General features: G+C 41.5%; 1 protein-coding gene across 2 annotated transcripts in view; it reads right to left on the bottom strand.

Annotated features, from left to right (window-relative positions):
* Prmt3 (protein arginine methyltransferase 3) overlaps positions 1–20,685 on the bottom strand; it is an 88,913-nt gene that overhangs the window by 45,309 nt on the left and 22,919 nt on the right. For both annotated transcript variants that reach the window (XM_028787446.1, XM_028787448.1), the window contains 2 exons: positions 18,628–18,727; positions 3,737–3,815 (listed from right to left, as the gene is read on the bottom strand). In XM_028787446.1, the coding sequence (XP_028643279.1) occupies positions 3,737–3,815; positions 18,628–18,727 (179 nt within the window). The remainder of the gene's footprint in view (positions 1–3,736; positions 3,816–18,627; positions 18,728–20,685) is intronic.

Raw genomic sequence — 20,685 nt, 5'->3', positions numbered from 1 at the left:
GGGAAGAAGGGGAAGGGGAAGAAGGGGAAGGGGAAGAAGGGGAAGGGGAAGAAGGGGAAGGAGGGGAAGGGGAAGAAGGGGAAGGGGAAGAAGGGGAAGGGGAAGAAGGGGAAGGGGAAGAAGGGGAAGGGGAAGAAGGGGAAGGAGGGGAAGGGGAAGAAGGGGAAGGGGAAGAAGGGGAAGGGGAAGAAGGGGAAGGGGAAGAAGGGGAAGGGGAAGAAGGGGAAGGGAGGAATTGGATGTTCTCTACCACTAGCAGGCAGCTGAAAAACAACAGAGCTTTGTACCTGCAAGGAAGAGCTGTAAACACAGGGGCTCACAGACTAGGGGGCTCAATGCAGAGAGCCTCATTACAGTCTATATCTGTTCTATTATTCATCAGATCCTGTCTTAATTCCAAGTCTTTTTAAAGTAATGTGGAGGCCAAATGTTCAGTGAGAGCAGTGCCTCAAGAAGTAAGGTGGAGAGAACTTGAGGAAGACAGGTCCAGATCTAACCTTCGTGTTCTCATTCTCTCCGTCCTCTCCCTCTCACCTCGCCTTTTTCTCTGAGTGCAAAAAAGGTGCTATGATCCTGAAATGAGTCTTAAACCTCAGTGAAAGCACTGACACTTCCAGAAGGTAGTAGGAAGATCCTGTGTCCTCCACTTAAGCATGTGGGAAACATGACAGAGGCAGCACCTGTCCATGTCCTCTTTCCATGTCCTTTTCTGGGAGCTGTCATTCATCCACTGATAAGTTAGAAATGAAGCTGATGGTAGGAGCTGAGTGGGTTTCCTGCTTTATAGACTTTGCTTGAGTATAGTCTGTTACACGCTCTCAACTGTGCAAATCATTCTTTCAGGGCTTCCAAATTTAGGTTCTTAGAGAACTCTTCCCTCAAGTCTAACGTGTTTGTAATCTATCTGATTCACTGGTTAAACTACAATGTTCAATTTCTTGTCCAGAGTAAGCTCTTTGGGGAAGGTTGCTCCAAAGTTTTAGTATGTTGCCTAGGCTAGCCTTGAACTTCAAGGCCTAAGTATCCTTCTTGCCTCAGCCTTCTAAGTGCTGGGACTACAAGAATGTACCACTAAGCCTAGCTAAACCTTACTTCATTTTATCCCTTTCTTTCTCCCTTTAATGAAAGGTCTTATATTTTGAGTTGAGCCAGGGCTCAAACTCAGTGGGTAGCTGAGACTGGCCTTGAACTCCTGATCTTCCTGCTTTCCAACTGCCAAGTGCTAGGGTTGCAAGTATAAGTCACCATACTTGGCTTTGTTATGTTTTTAAGTAATTATTTTTAAATTTGCTATTAAAAATAGTTTCCTATATTGTAAAATGTTCTAGTTACATTTGCGGCTATACCAGATTTTCTATTTTCTTCAACTAGTCTCCCACACAGGAACCAGTAACATCTGGTTTTATTACCCAGACTTCAGGATGCACTTATTACATGGAAGGGCTCTTCCACCTGTCTCTGCCTCCCCAGGGCCTTGCTACTTTGAAAATTTCTTGCCATTTCATAATCGGCTAAAACTGAAGACAAACCTGTTAGTATAGATATTAGTACTTAGAATTCTACTGTAAAATTTTTAACATAAAAAAAGGGAAAATAAATTCTCATCCACCTTTAATAATTAATGGTTTGGAATTTCACCATATTTCACAGTAGTGAGCTGACAGCTTTTGGCATTAATTCTCTTTATCCAAGAACTTAGTATTTCTTTACATTGACTTAACTCTTCTTCATGGGAGAGAGGAGGAGAAAGATGAACTCAGATTTACATCGTGGACCCATTATGTTCATGTGGGCCTACAATACCCATGCCCTCTTCCATAATGCAATCATTCTTTCTAAAATTTTTACATTACCAATTGCTTGGTAAAGATTCCTTCTGAAAAACATAGAGTAAAACTTTACAATACACATGAGCATCTGGTGGCAATAACGGTTCATTTGACGTTGCTCATACTTTATTTCTTGTTCTCCTCATTATATTAACAAATAGCATTCCACAGCACTGCTCAGGTAGCTCAATGCCAGTTCTTCTGACTACACCCTCAGATGATCCGAATGTTAATCAGTTATATAAAAATATGGACTGAGCTCGAATCATTAACCTCCCGTTCATCCCTCCAGCTGCCATGGTCCCGTGGCTGTGGGGGCTAATGAGTCTCACTGAGCACTCGATTTAAATGCATTAGCTGCTGTCAGTTCTTCAGTGACATCAATGGACACCACTAGGGAGGTGTGGAGAGGGGCGTCCCTAGAACCCCACAGCAAGAGTCAGATGTTTTAAACGCATTTTAATAAGGGAAACAAGGTTTAGTGAAAAGAACATGAATATTGATTAGGTCAGGCAGATATGAGCTTAAAAATCAGAAAAGAAAAAGAAATGCTTGCTTGGCTGCTTAATGGCATCATCTTCCTGGACACCTTTTTGAGATTGTTCCCCAAATCTCAAAGGGCTGTGGTGAGGATTATGTACAACATAAGCAAGGGTGATGGGAATGGCTGCTGGAGAATCATCAAGTGATATTACTTCCTTCAGTTATGAAAAGATTATAATAATCACAGATGCGCAATTGTTTCGGGGTACATCCTCTCAAATTCTAGCCAGGCTCACAGCAGAGGTCAAGAACTAGTTTAAAGTGGATGCAGGGAATATATAACAATGCACCTCAAGAAAGAGGGAACACAGAGTGCTGCTAGAGTGTTCTGCTGTCTGCAGGACTTGCCCTAACTCTCCTGGTTTGCCCTGAGGGCTTTAACCATACAGTAACTGCCTATATGGCTGCAGGATACTACGGGAAGAGGGCTGGAGCAAGGCCCAGTGCTCTGTCCAGTCTGACAGGTCCCTGCAGTCATCTCTGGGTCAATAGTTGTCAGGTCTGCTGACTCGTGGAGCTCTGGGAGCAGAGAAGGGCAGGGAAAGCCAGGAACAGGAAAAGCAGGTGGAAGGGAGGCACTAGGACTCCACACACAAGCAGTTTTTCCACTCTGTGTTCAAGAAGCCATGAATTTCCTCAAAATAAACACAGGCCCTGTTCTTAAGCCCTGTTTATACTCTTTCTTCCCTAATGAAAGAGAGACTTCATCAGCCCTGCAGCTGCCAGGAATGTTACATAGTTAATTGGGAGTAGTGGTCCTCATAGACTTTGTTTCTCTCAGTCTCACAGACTTCTAAGCACAAGGCCCAGAAGTGCACCCTTCCACCAGGATGAAACCAGAACAAGATATGGAAAAAAACACAGACATGGAAAAAAAGGCTCCAAGTTGATAGGGATCATATGGTCAACTTACAGGTGGGAGGTACTTCAAACCTTTCTAACACTAAACTAAACCACAGAGTAGAGAGACTCATCAGTTAGTGAGGTAAGGAAAATTTGCCATTAAAGGAAATAGTCTCTAACTCAGTATGAAACATGCTATTGGCCTTTGGCTAAAATTAAGCAAGGAAAACAGAGTAATGACAAAAGGTTAAAAACTGAAAAGATGCTTTTAATTTGAATATTAAAAACCTCCCATCATAGTCTTTATGTTTTTATTTAACAAACAAACAAAAAAACTTTTAATAGAAGATGTCCTAGGAAACTATGACCTTGGACTCCCGTATTTTAAGTGACCAAGGCTCCTTCCAGTGAAAACATCTTTTATCTCCACTCACTCAGCTATACACAGTGTGCTCGATGTTCAAAGGCTCATTTGGTTGTACCATCTTGAGATCAGATTAAAACTGAAATGTTGTACTTACCCGATCCCCCTTTTGCCAAGTATTTACTCTTTGCATAAAGGACAGAATCCAACATTGACTCAAAAAGAAGAAAATAGCCCTGCACAGAAAGGAAAAGATGAGCGTCAGTAATGGACACTGTCACTAGCGACCAATTGGAGCAGCTGACAGCTCTTTCAACAAGTACCTGCTTCTGTTGTGTAACTCTGTCATTGTATATATAGAAGTTCTATATAGGGTAAGCACTGGAAAGCCAGGCTTGGGTGTGAAGAGGATCCAACTGGTTCTTATGGTAGCAAGTACAGAATTTGCACCTATACCCCACTTTTCAGTATACTCTTCCTTCACTAATGAAAGAGAGACTTCATCAGCCCTGCAGCTCCCAGGAATGTTACATAGTTAATTGGGAGTAGTGGTCCTGATAGACTTTGTCTCTCTCAGTCTAGTAGAGGTGAGGTTGGAAACACTACTGGCATCCACTGGGCAGAACCACTAAATGTTGCCCTATAACCTGGTATGCACGTGACAGCCCACCTCAAAGTGCCTTCCCAAAGCATGCACTGTCTAGAGAGCTTTCATTGGTAATTATACAGACAACACTACCGCAATTCAGTGGGTAAGTTTAAATCAAGGAGCAAGATGAGCATTCATTCATTCATTCATCAGAGAGGTTCATAGTGCACACTAGGAGTTCTTAATACAACAGGGTAGCTGCCCATATTCTGAGTAAGTGTTATAACATCCCCACTGCAGTTTGTCTTCTACTTGCCACACACCAGCATCTTCAAGAAACAGTGTTATATGAAATTCAGCTCAAGGAACAGGATCCCAGTACAACCAGATTTTAAGAAACACTAGTGAGCTTTTCCCAGGAAAGGGAAATGGAGTACACAGGGAAAGTAGACACTCTTGGGGTCCTAACATGCCATATTCTATTGGTACAGCACATACTACGTACTGTCAGACAGCCACATGCTGCAGCTACTCTTCCTCCTCCAGGGCCAACCACATCTCTCAGCATCAGGGAGATGGACAGCTGCACCTCACATCAGCCCTCTAATGGAAGCTGTTTCTCATCTGCTCCCTTGTTCTACGCACACATTATTTTCTGGTGGGATAAACACTCTATTCTTTAACCACATAAACAAACAGAACAAAGAAGGCAGCAGACCCAAAACCATCCCCACAGGTGGGTAACCAAGAAACAGGTCAACTTCCTCTGCACAAACTAACTTATGGATAAGAAAATGTCCAGGCAGCCATGCTGCATTGCAGGGGTGCTTACACCACAGAAACAAAGGCTCAGATGGAAACTTCTGAACAAGTATATCAGTCATATGCTAAATTCTAAACACTAGCACCTGTTAATATGCTGTGTATGTTCAGGGAACATACATATTATATATGTTCATGAGATGTATGAAATTCCACCAATGAATACTTACACATTCATAAAGATCTATGCACAAGAATGATTATAATGGACATTTTTGCATTGGTGAAAGTGAATCATTATTTATGCCAAGGAATTCTTAAAAGAGAGACATCTGTTCACCCAAGATATAGAAAAATTGCCTAAAGTTCGGCATGGGTGGTACACACCTTTAATCCCAGCACTTGGAAAGCAGAGGAAGGTAGATCTCTAAATTCAAGGTCAACCTGGTCTACAGATAGAGTTCCAGGACAGCCAGGGCTACACAGAGAACCCATGTCTTGAAAAACAAAAATTCAAAATAAAATAAAATAAAATAAAGAAAGGAAGGAAGAAAAAGAATTAAAGTCCTGTAGAGACGGCTCAACGGCTAAGAGCACTGGCTACTATTCCAGAGGAATGAACTCAATTCTCGGCCCTGACAGGATGGCTCATCACCATTGGTAACTCCAGTTTCAGGGAATCCAATGCCCTCTTCTGGCACCAGTAACACATGTGGTGCACAGACATATGTGCAGACAAAGCACCCATACACAAAGCCTGCTATCTTACACAACTCCAGTCTACCTGCCTATGGGTACAACTGTTCACAATGGGCTAGGCTCTCCCAAATCAATCATCAATTAAAAAAAGCCTCTTTGAGGCTGAAGAGATGGCTCTTCCAGAGGATCTGGATTCAATTCCCAACACCCACATGGCAGCTCATACCTGTCTGTAACTCCAGTTCCAGGGGATCTGACACCCTCACACAGATATACATGCAGTCAAAACACCAATGTACATAAAATAAAAATAAATCTTAAAAAATAAAAAAAAAGAAAATTCCTCACAAATTTGGCCACAGGCCAATCTTGTGGGGTTGTTTTCTCAATTTAGGTGTTTTCTTTTAAAAGGACCCTAACTACTGTCAAGTTGACAAATGAGCTAATACCCTCAGAATATATTTTTCTTGAATTATTCAATCAAGCTACACAGAAATATAAAATCTCTCAAAATGTCTTTATAATTTATAACTAAGAAATACAATTTTAAGCACAATGAAAACAATTAGCTCAAACTATCAGAATCCGTTCCACTTCCAACCCTGGGGATCTCCTCTAGAGTAACCAAAGGGTGCAACTGCTCATGCACAAATACCCTCCACAGATGCAGATTTCTGCTGCTGGGTTTCCACTTAGTTGTCCATGGTCAGAGACTATCAAAAACAAAGAAGCCCGTGGTTCATATGCAAGCCTAGGCATAGATAGTACCTGGTATCCATGGAGACCAACATATCTATCACAGAGGCAGTGCTACAGGGACGGAGGCAGACAACCACAAGTCAGTGCTTCCATCTCCACCTCCTCTTCCTGTCTCCAAGACTCTCTCTAATCAGGTTTCCATTCTAATGCAAGAGTCTGCCCCCATATGAGCTTCTATGATGTCAACGTCATTGATACAGCCTAAATAAAAGAACAAGGGAGTTGGCTGGGTGTGATGGCATGTACCTTTAATCCTAGCACTCACGAGAATCTCTGAGTTTGAGGTCACCCTGGTAGACATAGTGAGCTCCAGAACAGTCAGGACTATATAAGGAGACATCACCACTACAACCACACACACGCACGCACGCACGCACGCACGCACGCACGCACGCACAAACACAAAAACACAAACAAAAAAAATTGGGGAGCCAGCCAGTCAATGAGAAAACATTCTCTTAAACAGATGTACATGTCACAGCTGGAAGCTTTGTCATACTACTGAAGACTCAGAGCTTGACAATTTCACTGGTTACTGTTTTTTCTGGTACTCATGTAATTTCTAAATTGTTAATCCATTAAAATAGATTTTTCTGATGCCACTATGTATACTCTCTTGTTTGTCCTTTATCTGCATATACTTTCTTGACTATTTCTTCTCAGCCAATCATAAATGGCCCTGCAGTGTTAGCTCCAAGAAGTGTAAGCACATGGTCCACACTGTCTAAAGCTACAAGTTCTGAATGAGCAACAGCATGTACTCATGTGTATCCACACTGATAAAATAAAGGAAGTTTGCTTTTAAAATGTTCTGGTAAAAAATAAAATAAAGTTATCTAAAGTGACAGTTTCTGTTTTAAAACCAAAACTGCTAGTAATTGTGTTGCCTGTGCTTTATAATGCTCACTTAACTATCTCCCAGAATATACTTGTCACTGCAATCACCTAAAGAAGAAACCAAGGCTTAGAAATGGTAATAGCTCAAGACACACACACACACACATGCACACGCACACGCACACACACACGCACATCCTGGTCACACCGACGGTGAATGAACTGAAGCAGAATGTGAACCTGGTCTGATGACAAAATCCAAGCTCTGAATCTAGATGATTACGTATTTATATTGAGATGACATGGGTACTACAGGATGCAGGTATTCTGAAATAAAAAACTTCCCAGAAAACATGTCAAATGGGATCAGACTTTAAAGTATGTGAATCAGAATACTTCAGAGTGGTATCTTGGTAAGCTCTAAAACATTGGTGTGGAGGATTATGTGACATGCAGATTATATGTAGAACTAATACATAGATGGCACCAAGAAAATGAACACAGCTCGTTAAAAGTGAGTGGGTAAAGATGGTGTATGAACTGTTGATAGCAATCGTCCTTCCTCTTAACTTTCCAGTTTGCTGAACTTCATTCCACTGAAGGCTTCCCAGGTGACTAAACAGCCTTTAACTTCCTGGGAACTGTCCTTGGTTCTGAACCAAATCGTTTATTACTGATAGCAGAAAGCTTGGCTCCTAACGCCCCACTCATCTGCAGTGCAATTCAGAGTACAATTTCACAGGCTGCTGCTTCACCTGTAGGGCACCATCTGGAAGGATTATACCTGATATTGCCTCCTATGATGCTCATGGGGCAGTCTTCCTTCAAAACTGACATTTACTTTATAAAATTAAACACTGCATTTGCCCTTCAAAACTTAAGAGCCACAAAAGAACACACAAAATTAAACCATGGTTGCAGACTGACATTCATGAGAACAGGAAGCTGACTCCTAACATGTTCATGATGTCTTCCTGGTACAGGTTCATAAGTGATTAAATAATAAAGGCAGATACTTTCAGTACAAGCCTCTTTCCTAATTTCAAATAACCAAATGACTAAAACATCCCTAGGCAAAACCAAGTTATGAGAGAGTTAAAAATAAACAGTTATTATGTATAGTACTGGAAGTCCTAGCCAGAGCAATTAGGTAACACAAGGAGGTCAAAGGGATACAAATTGGAAAGGAAGAAGTCAAAATCTCACTATTTGCAGGTGATATGATAGTATACTTAAGTGACCCCAAAACTTCCACCAGAGAACTCCTAAACCTGATAAACAACTTTAGCAAAGTGGCTGGATATAAAATTAACTCAAATCAGTAGCCTTCCTCTACTCAAAAGATAAACTGGCTGAGAAAGAAATTATGGAAATGACACCCTTCACAATAGTCACAGATAATATAAAATACCTTGGTATGAATCTAACCAAGCAAGTAAAAGACCTGTATGACAAGAACTTCAAGCCCCTGAAGAAAGAAATCAAAACAGATCTCAGAAGATGGAAAGATCTCCCATGCTCATGGATTGGAAGGATTAATATAGTAAAAATGGCTATCTTGCAGAAAGAAATCTACAGATTTAATGCAATCCCCATCAAAATTCCCACTCAATTCTTCACAGAGATAGAAAGAGCAATCTTAAAATTCATTTGGAATAACAAAAAACCCAGGATAGCGAAAACTACACTCAGCAATAAAAGAACTTCTGGGGGAATCACCATCCCTGACTTCAAGCTGTACTACAAAGCAATAGTGATAAAAACTGCATGGTATTGGAACAGAGACAGGCAGAAGGATCAATGGAATAGAATAGAGGACCTAGTAATGAACCCCCATACCTATGGTCACTAGATCTTTGACAAAGGAGCTAAAACCATCCAGTGGAAAAAAGACAGCATTTTCAACAAATGGTGCTGGTCCAACTGGAGGTCAGCATGTAGAAGAATGCAAATTGATCCATACTTATCTCCTTGTACAAAGCTCAAGTCCAAGTGGATTAAGGATCTCCATATAAAACCAGCTACACTGAAACTAATAGAAGAGAAATTGGGGAAAAGCCTGGAACACATGGGCACAGGAGAAAAGTTCCTGAACAGAACACCAATGGCCTGTGCTCTAAGACCAAGAATTGACAAATGGGACCTCATAAAACTGCAAAGCTTCTGTAAAGCAAAGGACACAGTCAATAGGACAAAGCAGCAACCAACAGGTTGGGAAAAGATCTTCACCAATCCTACATCTGATAAAGGGCTAATATCCAAGGTATACAAAGTACTCAAGAAATTAGACTCTACACAATCAAAGAACCCTATTAAAAAATGGAGCACAGAGCTGAACAAAGAATTCTCAACTGAGGAAGCTCGAATGGTTGAGAAGCACCTAAAGAAGTGTTCAGCATCAGTCATCAGGGAAATGCAAATGAAAACAACACTGAGATTCCACCTCACACCAGTCAGAATGGCTAAGATCAAAAACACAGGTGACAGCAGATGTTGGCGAGGATGTAGAGAAAGAGGAACACTCCTCCACTGTTGGTGAGATTGTAAGCTGGTTCAACCACTATGGAAAGCAGTCTGACGGTACCTCAGAAAATTGAACATAGTGTTACCTGAGGACCCAGCTATACCACTCCTGGGCATATACCCAAAACATGTTTCAACATACAACAGGGACACATGCTCCACTATGTTCATAGCAGCCTTATTTATAATAGCCAGAAGCTGGAAAGAACTCAGATGTCCTTCAACAGAAGAATGGATGCAGAAAATGTGGTACATTTATACAATGGAGTACTACTCAGCTATTAAAAACAATGAGTTCATGAAATTCTTAGGCAAATGGATGGAGCTAGAAAATATCCTGAGTGAGGTAATCCAATCTCAAAAGAACATGCATGGCATGCACTCACTGATAAGTGGATATTAGCCCAAAAGCTCACAATACCTAAGACACAACTCACAGCCCACATGAAACTCAAGAAGAAAAAGGAAGACCAAAGTGTGGGTGCTTTGGTCCTTCTTAGAAGGAATATCAAAAGATTCAACCAGAGCTCCCAAAGTCTAAACCTCCAGATTGAGAGCACAAAGGGAGGGACTCATGTCTCCACCTGTATAGGTAATTGAGGGGGGCCTTGGCAGACATAAGTGGAAGTGGAGGGCCATGGTCCCTGAAAGTTTGGAAAGAGAAAGATGAGTGCTGGTACAAGAACTGGTTTTCAGCCTCTCCATGGTTGTCAATCCTACTTCCTCCCATCTTGGGACCATTAATTGGATTATTTTTGCTTATTTCTTCTGGTCCCTGGGCCTTAAATAGGCTGACTAACTTTATGAAACAACAGATAAATAATTTGGTAGCAAAACCTATTCAGATACATCATCATAAGTTAGCTATGGAGGACCATGAGACTTAATATGAGGTCGTTATTCTATCCAGGGTGTTTCCAAAACCCATCTTCACCCAACCTAAAAGAGGGGACTTCCACCCCTAGAACAAGCAGAGAGGGGCCACCCAGAACCCCCTCTGACTGGCGATCTGAATTCTTGTTTAGGCTGCGAGGCTAAGTACTGCAAGGGAATATAAATAAAAGTTAAAAATATCTCTCTGGGTTCCCTGAGGGACAAGCCTGACTGCATAGGGGTTGATGTCAAAAGTATCCCCTCTCCAGGAAAAAGACATCGGGATGGGTATGGCCCTCATGCCTCACTGGACAATGACAGGGGGACCGGAGCCATTACAAGGTTCCCTTCAAGTACTGGAGGTCAGGCCTCTATCCCTGCCTTCGCAAGATTAGAATTGCCACAGCCCTTCTATACTTAGAGAAGGGAGGAGATGTCAGGGGCAGCCCTGCTTTTACACTGAAGGCCTAAAATCAGCCATAGGCCTAAAATCAGCAATAGGCCTGTCATACATGTATACGAACACCAACTCTTGGGTCTCTGTGGAAAAATATTGAAACAGATGGCTATCAGCTATTGTAAACAGGCAGCTTTTGTGGAAATTTACCAGCCTGAGTAGTCATAGACCTTGTAAATAGGTAGCCTTGGCAGATAATACCAACTTAGCTAAGGACAAGTGAATCATAGGCAGAGACATAGCCACCTGTCCCGTCAACCTTCACCCAGCCGATACCCAGTTCTGAAAGATATCTGTATTTCCCCTGAATACCCACGCTCCAGTGTCATCCCCTTCCCCATGTCCTGCCTTTGTGTTTATAACCCTTGTGTGAATGAGTAAAAATTATAATTTGAAAAAAATAAATAAATTATTAAAAAAACAGTTACTCTGAAGAAAGACTATTGACAATCATGCAAAGTAATTTAGAGAAAAAATAAAAGATTGCTTTCAACAAGTAACAAGCCTACAGGATCTAACCACGGGATCTAACACAACTACTGAATTCAGAGCACATTCAACACTACAACCAGTATCATCAAACTGCCTGGCAGAAAGCCCAAGAGTGGATTCAAGACCAAGTGTAAGGGGGAAAGGAATCTGACCTCAAAACTCAGACCTCATAAAAAGGCACAGAAAGAGACAAGGTGTATACTTACTCAAGTGGTGGGAGTGGAATCTAGTGTAGTCACTGTGGAAATGAGAAGGGCCTCAAAATAACTAACGTATGAAGCCTGGAGAGATGGCTCAGTGGTTAACATCACTGGTTGCTTGTGCAGAGAACCTGAGTTAAATTCCCAGAACCCACATGGAGGCTCATAACCTCCTGTAACTTCAGTTCCATGAGATCTGACATTTTTTTCTGGCCTCCATGGGCACCAGACACTTACACGTTAAACATACATACATGTGGCAAAACACCCATTAGCATAAAATAGACATTTAAAAAAAAAACTAAACTATATCCACAATATGATCCAGCTATGCCACTGCTGGGCAAACACCAGAAGGGTTTTAAACATAAAGGTGACAAGCCATAAGGGGTGTATCTTATGTTAGGAACCATCTGTGTTTACTACATAAGAAACCCACATAAATACAGAACACAATCTAAAGGGAAGGACTGGAGATGTGGGTCAGAGGTCAAGGACTTGCCTAGTGTGAACAAGACCCTGAGTTCAACTGTCAGTGTCACAAGAACAAAAATAAATGGGAAATGGCAGAAATACGTGTGGCATTCTAATATAAACGCTGAAAAAAAAAGTCCAGTAAGACTGAAGAACCAAAATTGTGATCATGAACAAAGAACACGTTATCATAGGAAGAAGCCAACCTTTATCAGAGCACAGAACCACCCTGATGAATGAGCATCTGATAACGGCACAACACTGGAAACAAAACCTACAGACACAAAATGTAATAAGAATCCTCCATAGTTGACTTGAACATAAGCATAAGACTGAATGTTAACCACAATCAATGTTATTCAAGTGACACATCACACTCCATTTAAGGACAAGGGAACACATGTACCCTAAACCAGAGAAGGACAGTCCACACGGCAGACACACGATCATGAAACAGGTGTGAACAAGGCTGAGGGAAAGGCACTAGAGTCTGTTCCTTTATCACAAGGGAAATGAGAATCAACAGCATGTGCCCATAGGCTTCATAGCCTTTCCTGACACTTGAAATTCAACACTTCTGCAGAAGTCACGACCACAGCAGAAGCCACAATCATAGCAGACCCATGATCACAATGGAAGTCATGATCAATCACAGCAGAAACCACAGAGGAACAGTTTGAAAGAAATATACTTAAAGGCTGTAGCTACAGCAGTCAGTAGTCAGTGTCTAGGTTTAAAGAAGATGTATACAAAAAGCAGGAATAGAAAAGTGTGCAGAGTATACCTGTGCTGTACTGAACCCAAGTACAGGTCTGGAATACATATAGTGCCCCACACTCTATTCTGCCTCAGAGCAGATGTTAAAAGGATGAGCATGCCATATCAAAATGCACACACTTCACCAGTGTACCACAGGTTCTGGTGGAAGATGTTAAAAGGATGAGCATGCCGTATCAAAATGCACACACTTCACCAGTGTACCACAGGTTCTGGTGGAAGATGTTAAAAGGATGAGCATGCTGTATCAAAATGCACACACTTCACCAGTGTACCACAGGTTCTGGTGGAAGACGGGATGAGTCCTGAGTAACAGGGGAATGCTGAAGGATAAATTTTTAATATTTTGATATTAGCATGTACTCAAAAGATGGTGAAATTGTACACATGTAAAACAGACATTTGTCAGAAGACCTACTGTTTCCTACTCCTTTACGTGGTTACTACCTTCTGTGTAAGGGAGAATGAACATGGCTACTCCTGCTAGGAACCTAGTATGTGCTGGCCAGTGTCTTGCAACACCAAGGCCCTCCTGCCGGCCCCTGATTACATAGTGCTTACTCTCTAGTGCCATGGTTTCTGGAGAAAAAGGTGCCCCTCCTCTACTTGGCTCTTCTAAACTCTAAAACTCTAAAGTTTAAAAATCTTCCTCCCACTAGATGGCACTCTGACCTGATCAGTATAATACCCTTCCCCTTACACTGTGGCAGTATTTTAGAAAACTATAAAAAGAAGTAGCAGCATCTCAAGATCTCAGAACACATGTACCTTTACCCCAGATTCAGTTCTCAGGCTTAAGGATGTAATGTAAATCTAAAGCAAAAGTCCCCACATCAAATTCAGGGGGATGATTAATTATAACCAAGTAGGCCACACTTAATAAGAACAACCAAAGTATAAGCTGGCACCTTTAATAAAGACAAACATATTAGAGAAACCTAGCAGAGTATGCAAAGATCCCAGTGTGTCTCCCCAAATTCATATATTAAAGATAAACCAACAGTGTACTGATATGAAGTACAAGAAGGGCAAATGTATTTTTCTCTCATATGCAAACTTTGTATTTAAAACATTCATACATAGGACAAGAAAATTGATGGGACTATAGAGGAAGAAGCTGACAGAAGGGAAAATAAGGGTAACAAGAAGAAGGACTATTATGTTTTCTCTCACATGAAGTCAATCTAAATTACACACATACTTACATATTATATAAATGACAGGACGGCAAAAGGGAGCCACACAGACGAAGAAAGGACCAGCAGGAAGGCAGGCCACAGGAGATTAGAGCCATATACAGTGATATACATATGTGAAAATGTTATAAGAAGTCCTTTATTTTGTATGCTAACTAAAATTTAATTGACTATACAGGAGATGGAAGGGAAGCTAGACATGATGGAGCATGCCTACAATCCCAGCACGCAGGGGCTAAAGCATGTGTACAGTGAGTTCATGAGTTCAGGGCCAGCCAGGGCTATACATTACCAGAAGACCTTTTCTCAAAAACATAGAACTGGAGATTGTTACAAAGTAACTGATCCATGAGGAGGAAGCCTGTCACACATGAGATGGTGGGCTTGCCCCCCTTCTACTCTTGTCTAAGTGAAGACAGTGTCTGCCCCTCTAGAGCACACACAGCAACAAGTTACTATTCTTGGCAGCAGACACCAGACCATGGCCAGACACAGAACCTATCAAATCCTTGATCTTGGACTTCCAGCTGGGAAAACTGTAAATTTTTAGAAAATTTTGTCTCTATCTATAAATTACTTAGCCTCAAGTACCATAAACATACTAGATTCCATAACAGATACACACACACACACACACACACACACACACACACACACAGAGGATTTTAAGGCTATAGAAAAATGTTAACTAGCAAGCAGTATGATTAGACAGTTAAAAGAATAAGACCACAATTTTCCAAATACAACAAATATACAATAAGAAAAGTCCATCTTGTTAGATGCATCAATAAGCATCTATCCTAAAGGCATTTGCTAAACCTGGTAAAGAAGCCTGGGGTGCAGCTCAGTGAGGTGCACTCCAAGAAACTGTCCATATAACAAGGCCAGACACACAGTGAATTTAGTACTCTCCCAAACAGCTTGGTACCATGTGGTCAAACACTTCCTCCCCACTCCACCCACTTTGAAGGACTTTCAAGCACAAATCAGCCTCAGGGAAATGCAAAGCCCCAATTTAATGCTTGATGTGGCTCAAAGAACTGAGCCAAAGCCAGTAATCTATAATCCTGCCAAAGTCAATAAGGTAAATTCCTTGTGTACTTCCTGTGTTTCAAGTTGACAAGGGGCTTTGTTCCACTGTGTGCATGAACATTCCCAAGAAACTGTACCTACAAAGGCAGACTGACTGAACTCCAAGAATGTGGGCAGTGAGAATGCTGCAAGTCCAGAGCCAAATTAGCTTTGGCAGTATCAGGCCCTTAACAGCCATTTGTTATCTACCTCTACGTAACCCAACATTCTCTGAATGTCAATCCTAGGTAAATCTTTCAAATTCTTGGATGGCATCAAAACTTAAAAGACCTTTCAGAAAGGAAAGAGAGATGAGCCTTGAGTGTCTTTGACTTAGAAATACACCACCCTCACACTGCTTCTTGGAGAGATGATTCAGGAAGGAAAATTCGGTCAGGAAGTCACCCCCTCATCAGTTAGAGCAGTTGGCAGAGTCCACACCTATGCAGAAGTAGATAAACAAAACCAACAAAACAAAGCAAGGCACAGCAGCTACTCAACACTCAATGGCAGTTCCCTCCTGTCATTCTACACAATAAATGTGAGAGGGTAGGGTGTAAAAAGATACAGACTCCAGCCTGGTAAGGAACATGACTTATGGAACACATGAGCATTACTCATCAGGAAACAGGAATAGAATTCAAGGACAGAAGGTAAAGCAACAAGATGAGATGCTGAACAGGCTTGAAAACCAGGGAAGTGAATCAAGCAAAGATTTAGCAATCACTACATAAGACAAAGGCAGCAGCAATTAGGAAGGACTTGGAGGAAAATGTAACCCAGAGCAAGGACTAGAGACTGAAAACAACAACAACAACAATAACAACAACAACAACAACAAAACACTCACCATGTAGGGTCCTAAGAAGAGGCTATGACAGGGCAGGTGCATTGAAGACATGGCCTAAGATGATCGACAACTACAGCCCAAAAAAACATGGCCTCCAAGGAGACTGGACATTTTCAAATACATAATCTATGAGCTACTTACATGAAAACAGTATCTGCAGGAGAAATAATCTGGACTGGAACCAGTTCTCTCCAAGCCACTGAAAAGGTTCTGTGGGAGACAATATGACCCAACAAAGTGCCCAGCAGCTAAGGAAAGAAGCAGATGTTCACAGCCATCAATCAGGTATATAGGGCTCAAGGGCACATGAAAGAGAACTTGTGAGTGTGTTCATGTTAAGAGATGATTGAAAAGTGAAGCATGGAGAGGCCACTGTCAAAGGACAGTTGGCACCAACATTCTGAAATATAGATTTGCTAGAACAGTGAATAGTGACTGAGAAACAAACACTAAAATCCCACCATAACATCTACAAGATGACATATCAGCCATGAAGGGAAGAGCACTGTGCAGGTATGATGTGTGAGGATGATGTCCTCATCATCCAGGGCATCAAGGTCACAGCTGCTCTCCAGAACTGAAAGGGGTTGGTAATAACAGACAAACCTGGGATGACTTGAATGTCACGTCTGAAAGGAATAACAGGATGAATCCTGGCACAGTCTCTGCAGGGCCTGCTGTCCATTAGAGCCATCTGGACAGTTACTCAGCCATCCCATGCTTCACAACCCAGTTTAGGGACTCATTCACTCAATGTGTTACTGTCCGAAACCGAACAGCTGTTTCCAGAGCCATCTTGAGACATCCACAAGCAGTCGGTCATCTGATCCTCGCTGACGCCCATGAAGTGAGTACTGCTGTTTCCTCATTTTACAGCACAGGAAACCAAGGCACTGAGAAGCTCCATGACATGCCCCAGAGGTAATGAAAGAGGCTAAGCACTCAGGCAGGCTGACTCCCAGTGACACCCTCAACCTGCCACGCACTATCCGCCTTCGCACTTAAACAGGAAAATCACAAATACGACTGTGTCGGGGCCAGTGAATTTCTGTCAGGACAAGCTCTCCTATAAGGAGAGCCCATCATCATTTATTTACACTGAGACATGATGGAATCTGCTGGTACTGTGTGAGTTGTGGTTCATCCTCTGGAGAAAAGAGGTTTAATAACAACAGAAGCCGTGATGGCTATGACAGAAGGCTCAACTACAGTACAAAAGCAAACCATGTTTCAGCCCTGAAAACACACACGAGTAACATTAAGTGGACTGAGCACATGTATGTATCTAGCACAGACCCACACACACAACCATACACACCCACACAGAGGTACACACAATTGGGACAGGTTGGAGAGGTAAAAGAAGGGGAAAATGATGTAATTATATAATTACAATAAAAATTTATAAAAACAGAATAAAACAAAATGGAGAAAAGGGTATGCAGGAACAGACAGCATGTGTCTTTAAGGAGCTGACAGCAAAGTAGAGGCACTTAGCAAACAGCCAAGGTAAAACACTTCCACAAATGAAGCCACAGAGAAGAAAGAAATGTAAAGAAAAACAGCAGCAGGTGATAGGTCTTATCTATCCTCATCTTGAGCCACCAGCTAAGCCACGTGAGATTACTTACTTCAGAAAACAAAGTATGTGTAAATAAATGAGTGTGCTTAACAATCATAATTTTTTTATTATTACTTAAAAATTTCAATGATAATGCATATGAGTTCTATCCCCTAAAGCAGAGAGCAGAGAAGAGCACCCATCCTCACAGTGCCAGCTGCAGGGGTGTCACTAGCAGGCCAGCTGAGAACAAAGCTCAACATGCAACAACTTGAGTGAGACCAGAGGGCTGCAGGGCCTGCCCCCTGGAATGACACACCAGGCCACAAGCCTATCCACGCCCAGATGACACTGACTATTAAATCCCAACACTTCAAAAGCTTCCAAAGTTACTATTTTGCTGGACTGTCATTATGCTTATAGAAGAATTATAGAAAATTTATAACTTAAGCTGTTTGAAATTGTTTTGATAAAATTATCACATGATAATATAGTATCATGTAATATCAAACAGACCTTTTAAAATACCTTCAATTTTCCACACAGGAAATCTGTCACTTTTCAGATTTCATCTATGCATATCAATAATCCCTATCCATTGGTAATTGCCATCATTTAATCATATATGTAAATATCTTGCCTTGACTCAAGGCTTTAACATAATCTATAAAGCAGTATAACACAGGAGAGGACAGTGAACAGGATGGAGATACTTGGATAGCCCAGCTCAGAGCATTCTGGGTAATCCTCAGAGTTAACCCTGCAAAGCTACATAACAGAAGAACGCGTCTGTTACCCCAGCAGAGGCCACAAAGTTAGCACTATTTGAAATCAGCCACCACCAAAGGTGCTACCATAATCACTCAATCAAATATGAGTAAAAACTGCTAACATGTTTGTTTAAAAAATTTTTTCTTACTTTACTTACCATCCACTCTGATATAATAACATCCACCTTTTCCACAGGAAGACTCACTTCTTCGATCTTTCCTTTAATTAGTACAATGGTATCTTCAAGTTTATTTAGTCTGAAAGTTATAATGAATTATATTAGCCTGTTAAGTGTTTTACAAATTGTATAAAGAAACATCACTGTATTTTACTTAACTCACAAATGAGACGCTGCACAGCTGGATTAGTGTGGCCACTCCAACACTGCCCACTTGCAAACTTTATACACCTCTGGGAACTTCTGCACAGTTAGAATGGCCATTCAGATGCCAGGGAGCCATTCAGTGGCTCACACATTCACTATCAGTTAAATTTTATGTACTTATACCACAGAAAGAAAGAAAAAGCAGCTATGATGGAGTTGATACTGGGGAGGGGGTTAGCTTGCTGTCCTTTCCCACAGCTCACGTCCTTCTGCCCGAATTCTTTCTTCACCACTTAACATAAGGCTCTCTTGGTCTCCTTTCTACACAGTACCATCCCCACACGTCTACCTGTTTACACATATACACTACACATTACAGGCTAGAGTCTGCAAGGAGAAAACAGGAGGATTTTTTTCTGAGTTTGTATCACCTTGTTTATTATTACACTTGCCATCCATTTTCCTGTAAATTTCCTTTTTCTTTACAGCTGAGTAATATTCTACTTTGCATGTATACCCCATTTTATTCTCCATTCATCTGCTGGTGGGCATCTGTGTTGGTTCCATTTTGTTGCAAGCAGATGTCCAGAGCAGTACTGAACATGGGTGTGTAAACATCACTACAGTAGGTAAGTGCCTGGGGTTGAATGGCTGGTTACACAGTAGTTCTAGCTTTAGGTTTTTGACGCTCCCTCCAAACTGACATTCTTAATGTCTATACTAATCTGCATGCCCACCAGCAATGAATAAGGTCTTCTCTTTCCCCACATCCTCTCCAATATTTGTTGTCAGATTTCTTGAGGACAGCTAGCCTCACTAGGGTGAGCGGTGGAGAAGTGTAGATTTAGTTTGCATTTCTCTAATGCCTGGGGAGATGTTGAACACTTTTTAAAGTAATCATTGGCCAGTTGTGTTTCTTCTTTTGAGAATTGTTTATTTCATTAGCCCATTTGATGGCTGACAGTTTTACTGTTTTGGTGTTTAGTTTCTGCATTTCTTTGTAAATTCTAGGCGTTAGCCTTATGTGACTGACACATAGCTAGCAAAGCTGGTCTCCCAGTCTGTGTGCTCTGCTGATAGTTTGCTATGCAAAGCTTCTTAATTTCATGTGTTCCCATCTGTTGACATCAGGGACTAGCTCCTGCACCACTAAAATTCTATTCAGAAGGTTCTTGCTGATCCTATGAGCTAGTTTGTTAAACAGACTGAAAGCTGGTTAAATGACATATTTTTTTTTCCAGAATATACATGGTGTTAGTTGAACAAAGTGCCTGTTTAAAGTCCCTTTTCCTGTTGTGTTGGTTGATGAGTGCTCCAAAACATCTCTGATTAGCAAGGCAATAACAGTGAGTTAACTGTAACAAGGACTTAAGCCTGAAAAGAAATCTGCATTTATGAAGAATACATGCCTTTATGTAGTTAACATATCTTGAAAACCAAAGAGAAAGAGTGGAAACAGAGCAGCAATGACAACAGAGGCAGGATTCCCCAGAATTCAGGAGCGACAGCAGTTAGGGAGCTGGAGGCCAGAGCCAGAGCACCAAGACCTTCTCTGCGGCTGCATACATTCACCAAACTTGAGAACCTCTCTGGGCTACTGTAATTATGGTAAGAGACAACACTAGCACCTGGCCTGCTCACTATACATGCTGCTGGGGAGTCACACACTTGTGAACACCGTAGACACATCTCAAACACAGATGGCACAGAACAGCAAAGTCATTATGGTACAGAGAGGCTGAGGATCTATCTCAATCATAAACTATTTTTAGACCCGGCACGGTGATGTGTTTGTTATCAGAGCACTCAAGAGGATGAGACAGGAGGATGGCTACAAGTTCAAGAGGGACTTGGATTACAAACACCAAACAAACAAAATCAACCAACCAA

Source organism: Grammomys surdaster, unplaced genomic scaffold, assembly GCF_004785775.1.
Source record: "Grammomys surdaster isolate TR1022 unplaced genomic scaffold, NIH_TR_1.0 125635, whole genome shotgun sequence".
Taxonomy (NCBI): Eukaryota; Metazoa; Chordata; class Mammalia; order Rodentia; family Muridae; genus Grammomys; species Grammomys surdaster.
The sequence above is the reverse complement of the archived record's forward strand: the minus strand, read 5'-3'. Positions and strand labels throughout refer to the sequence as shown.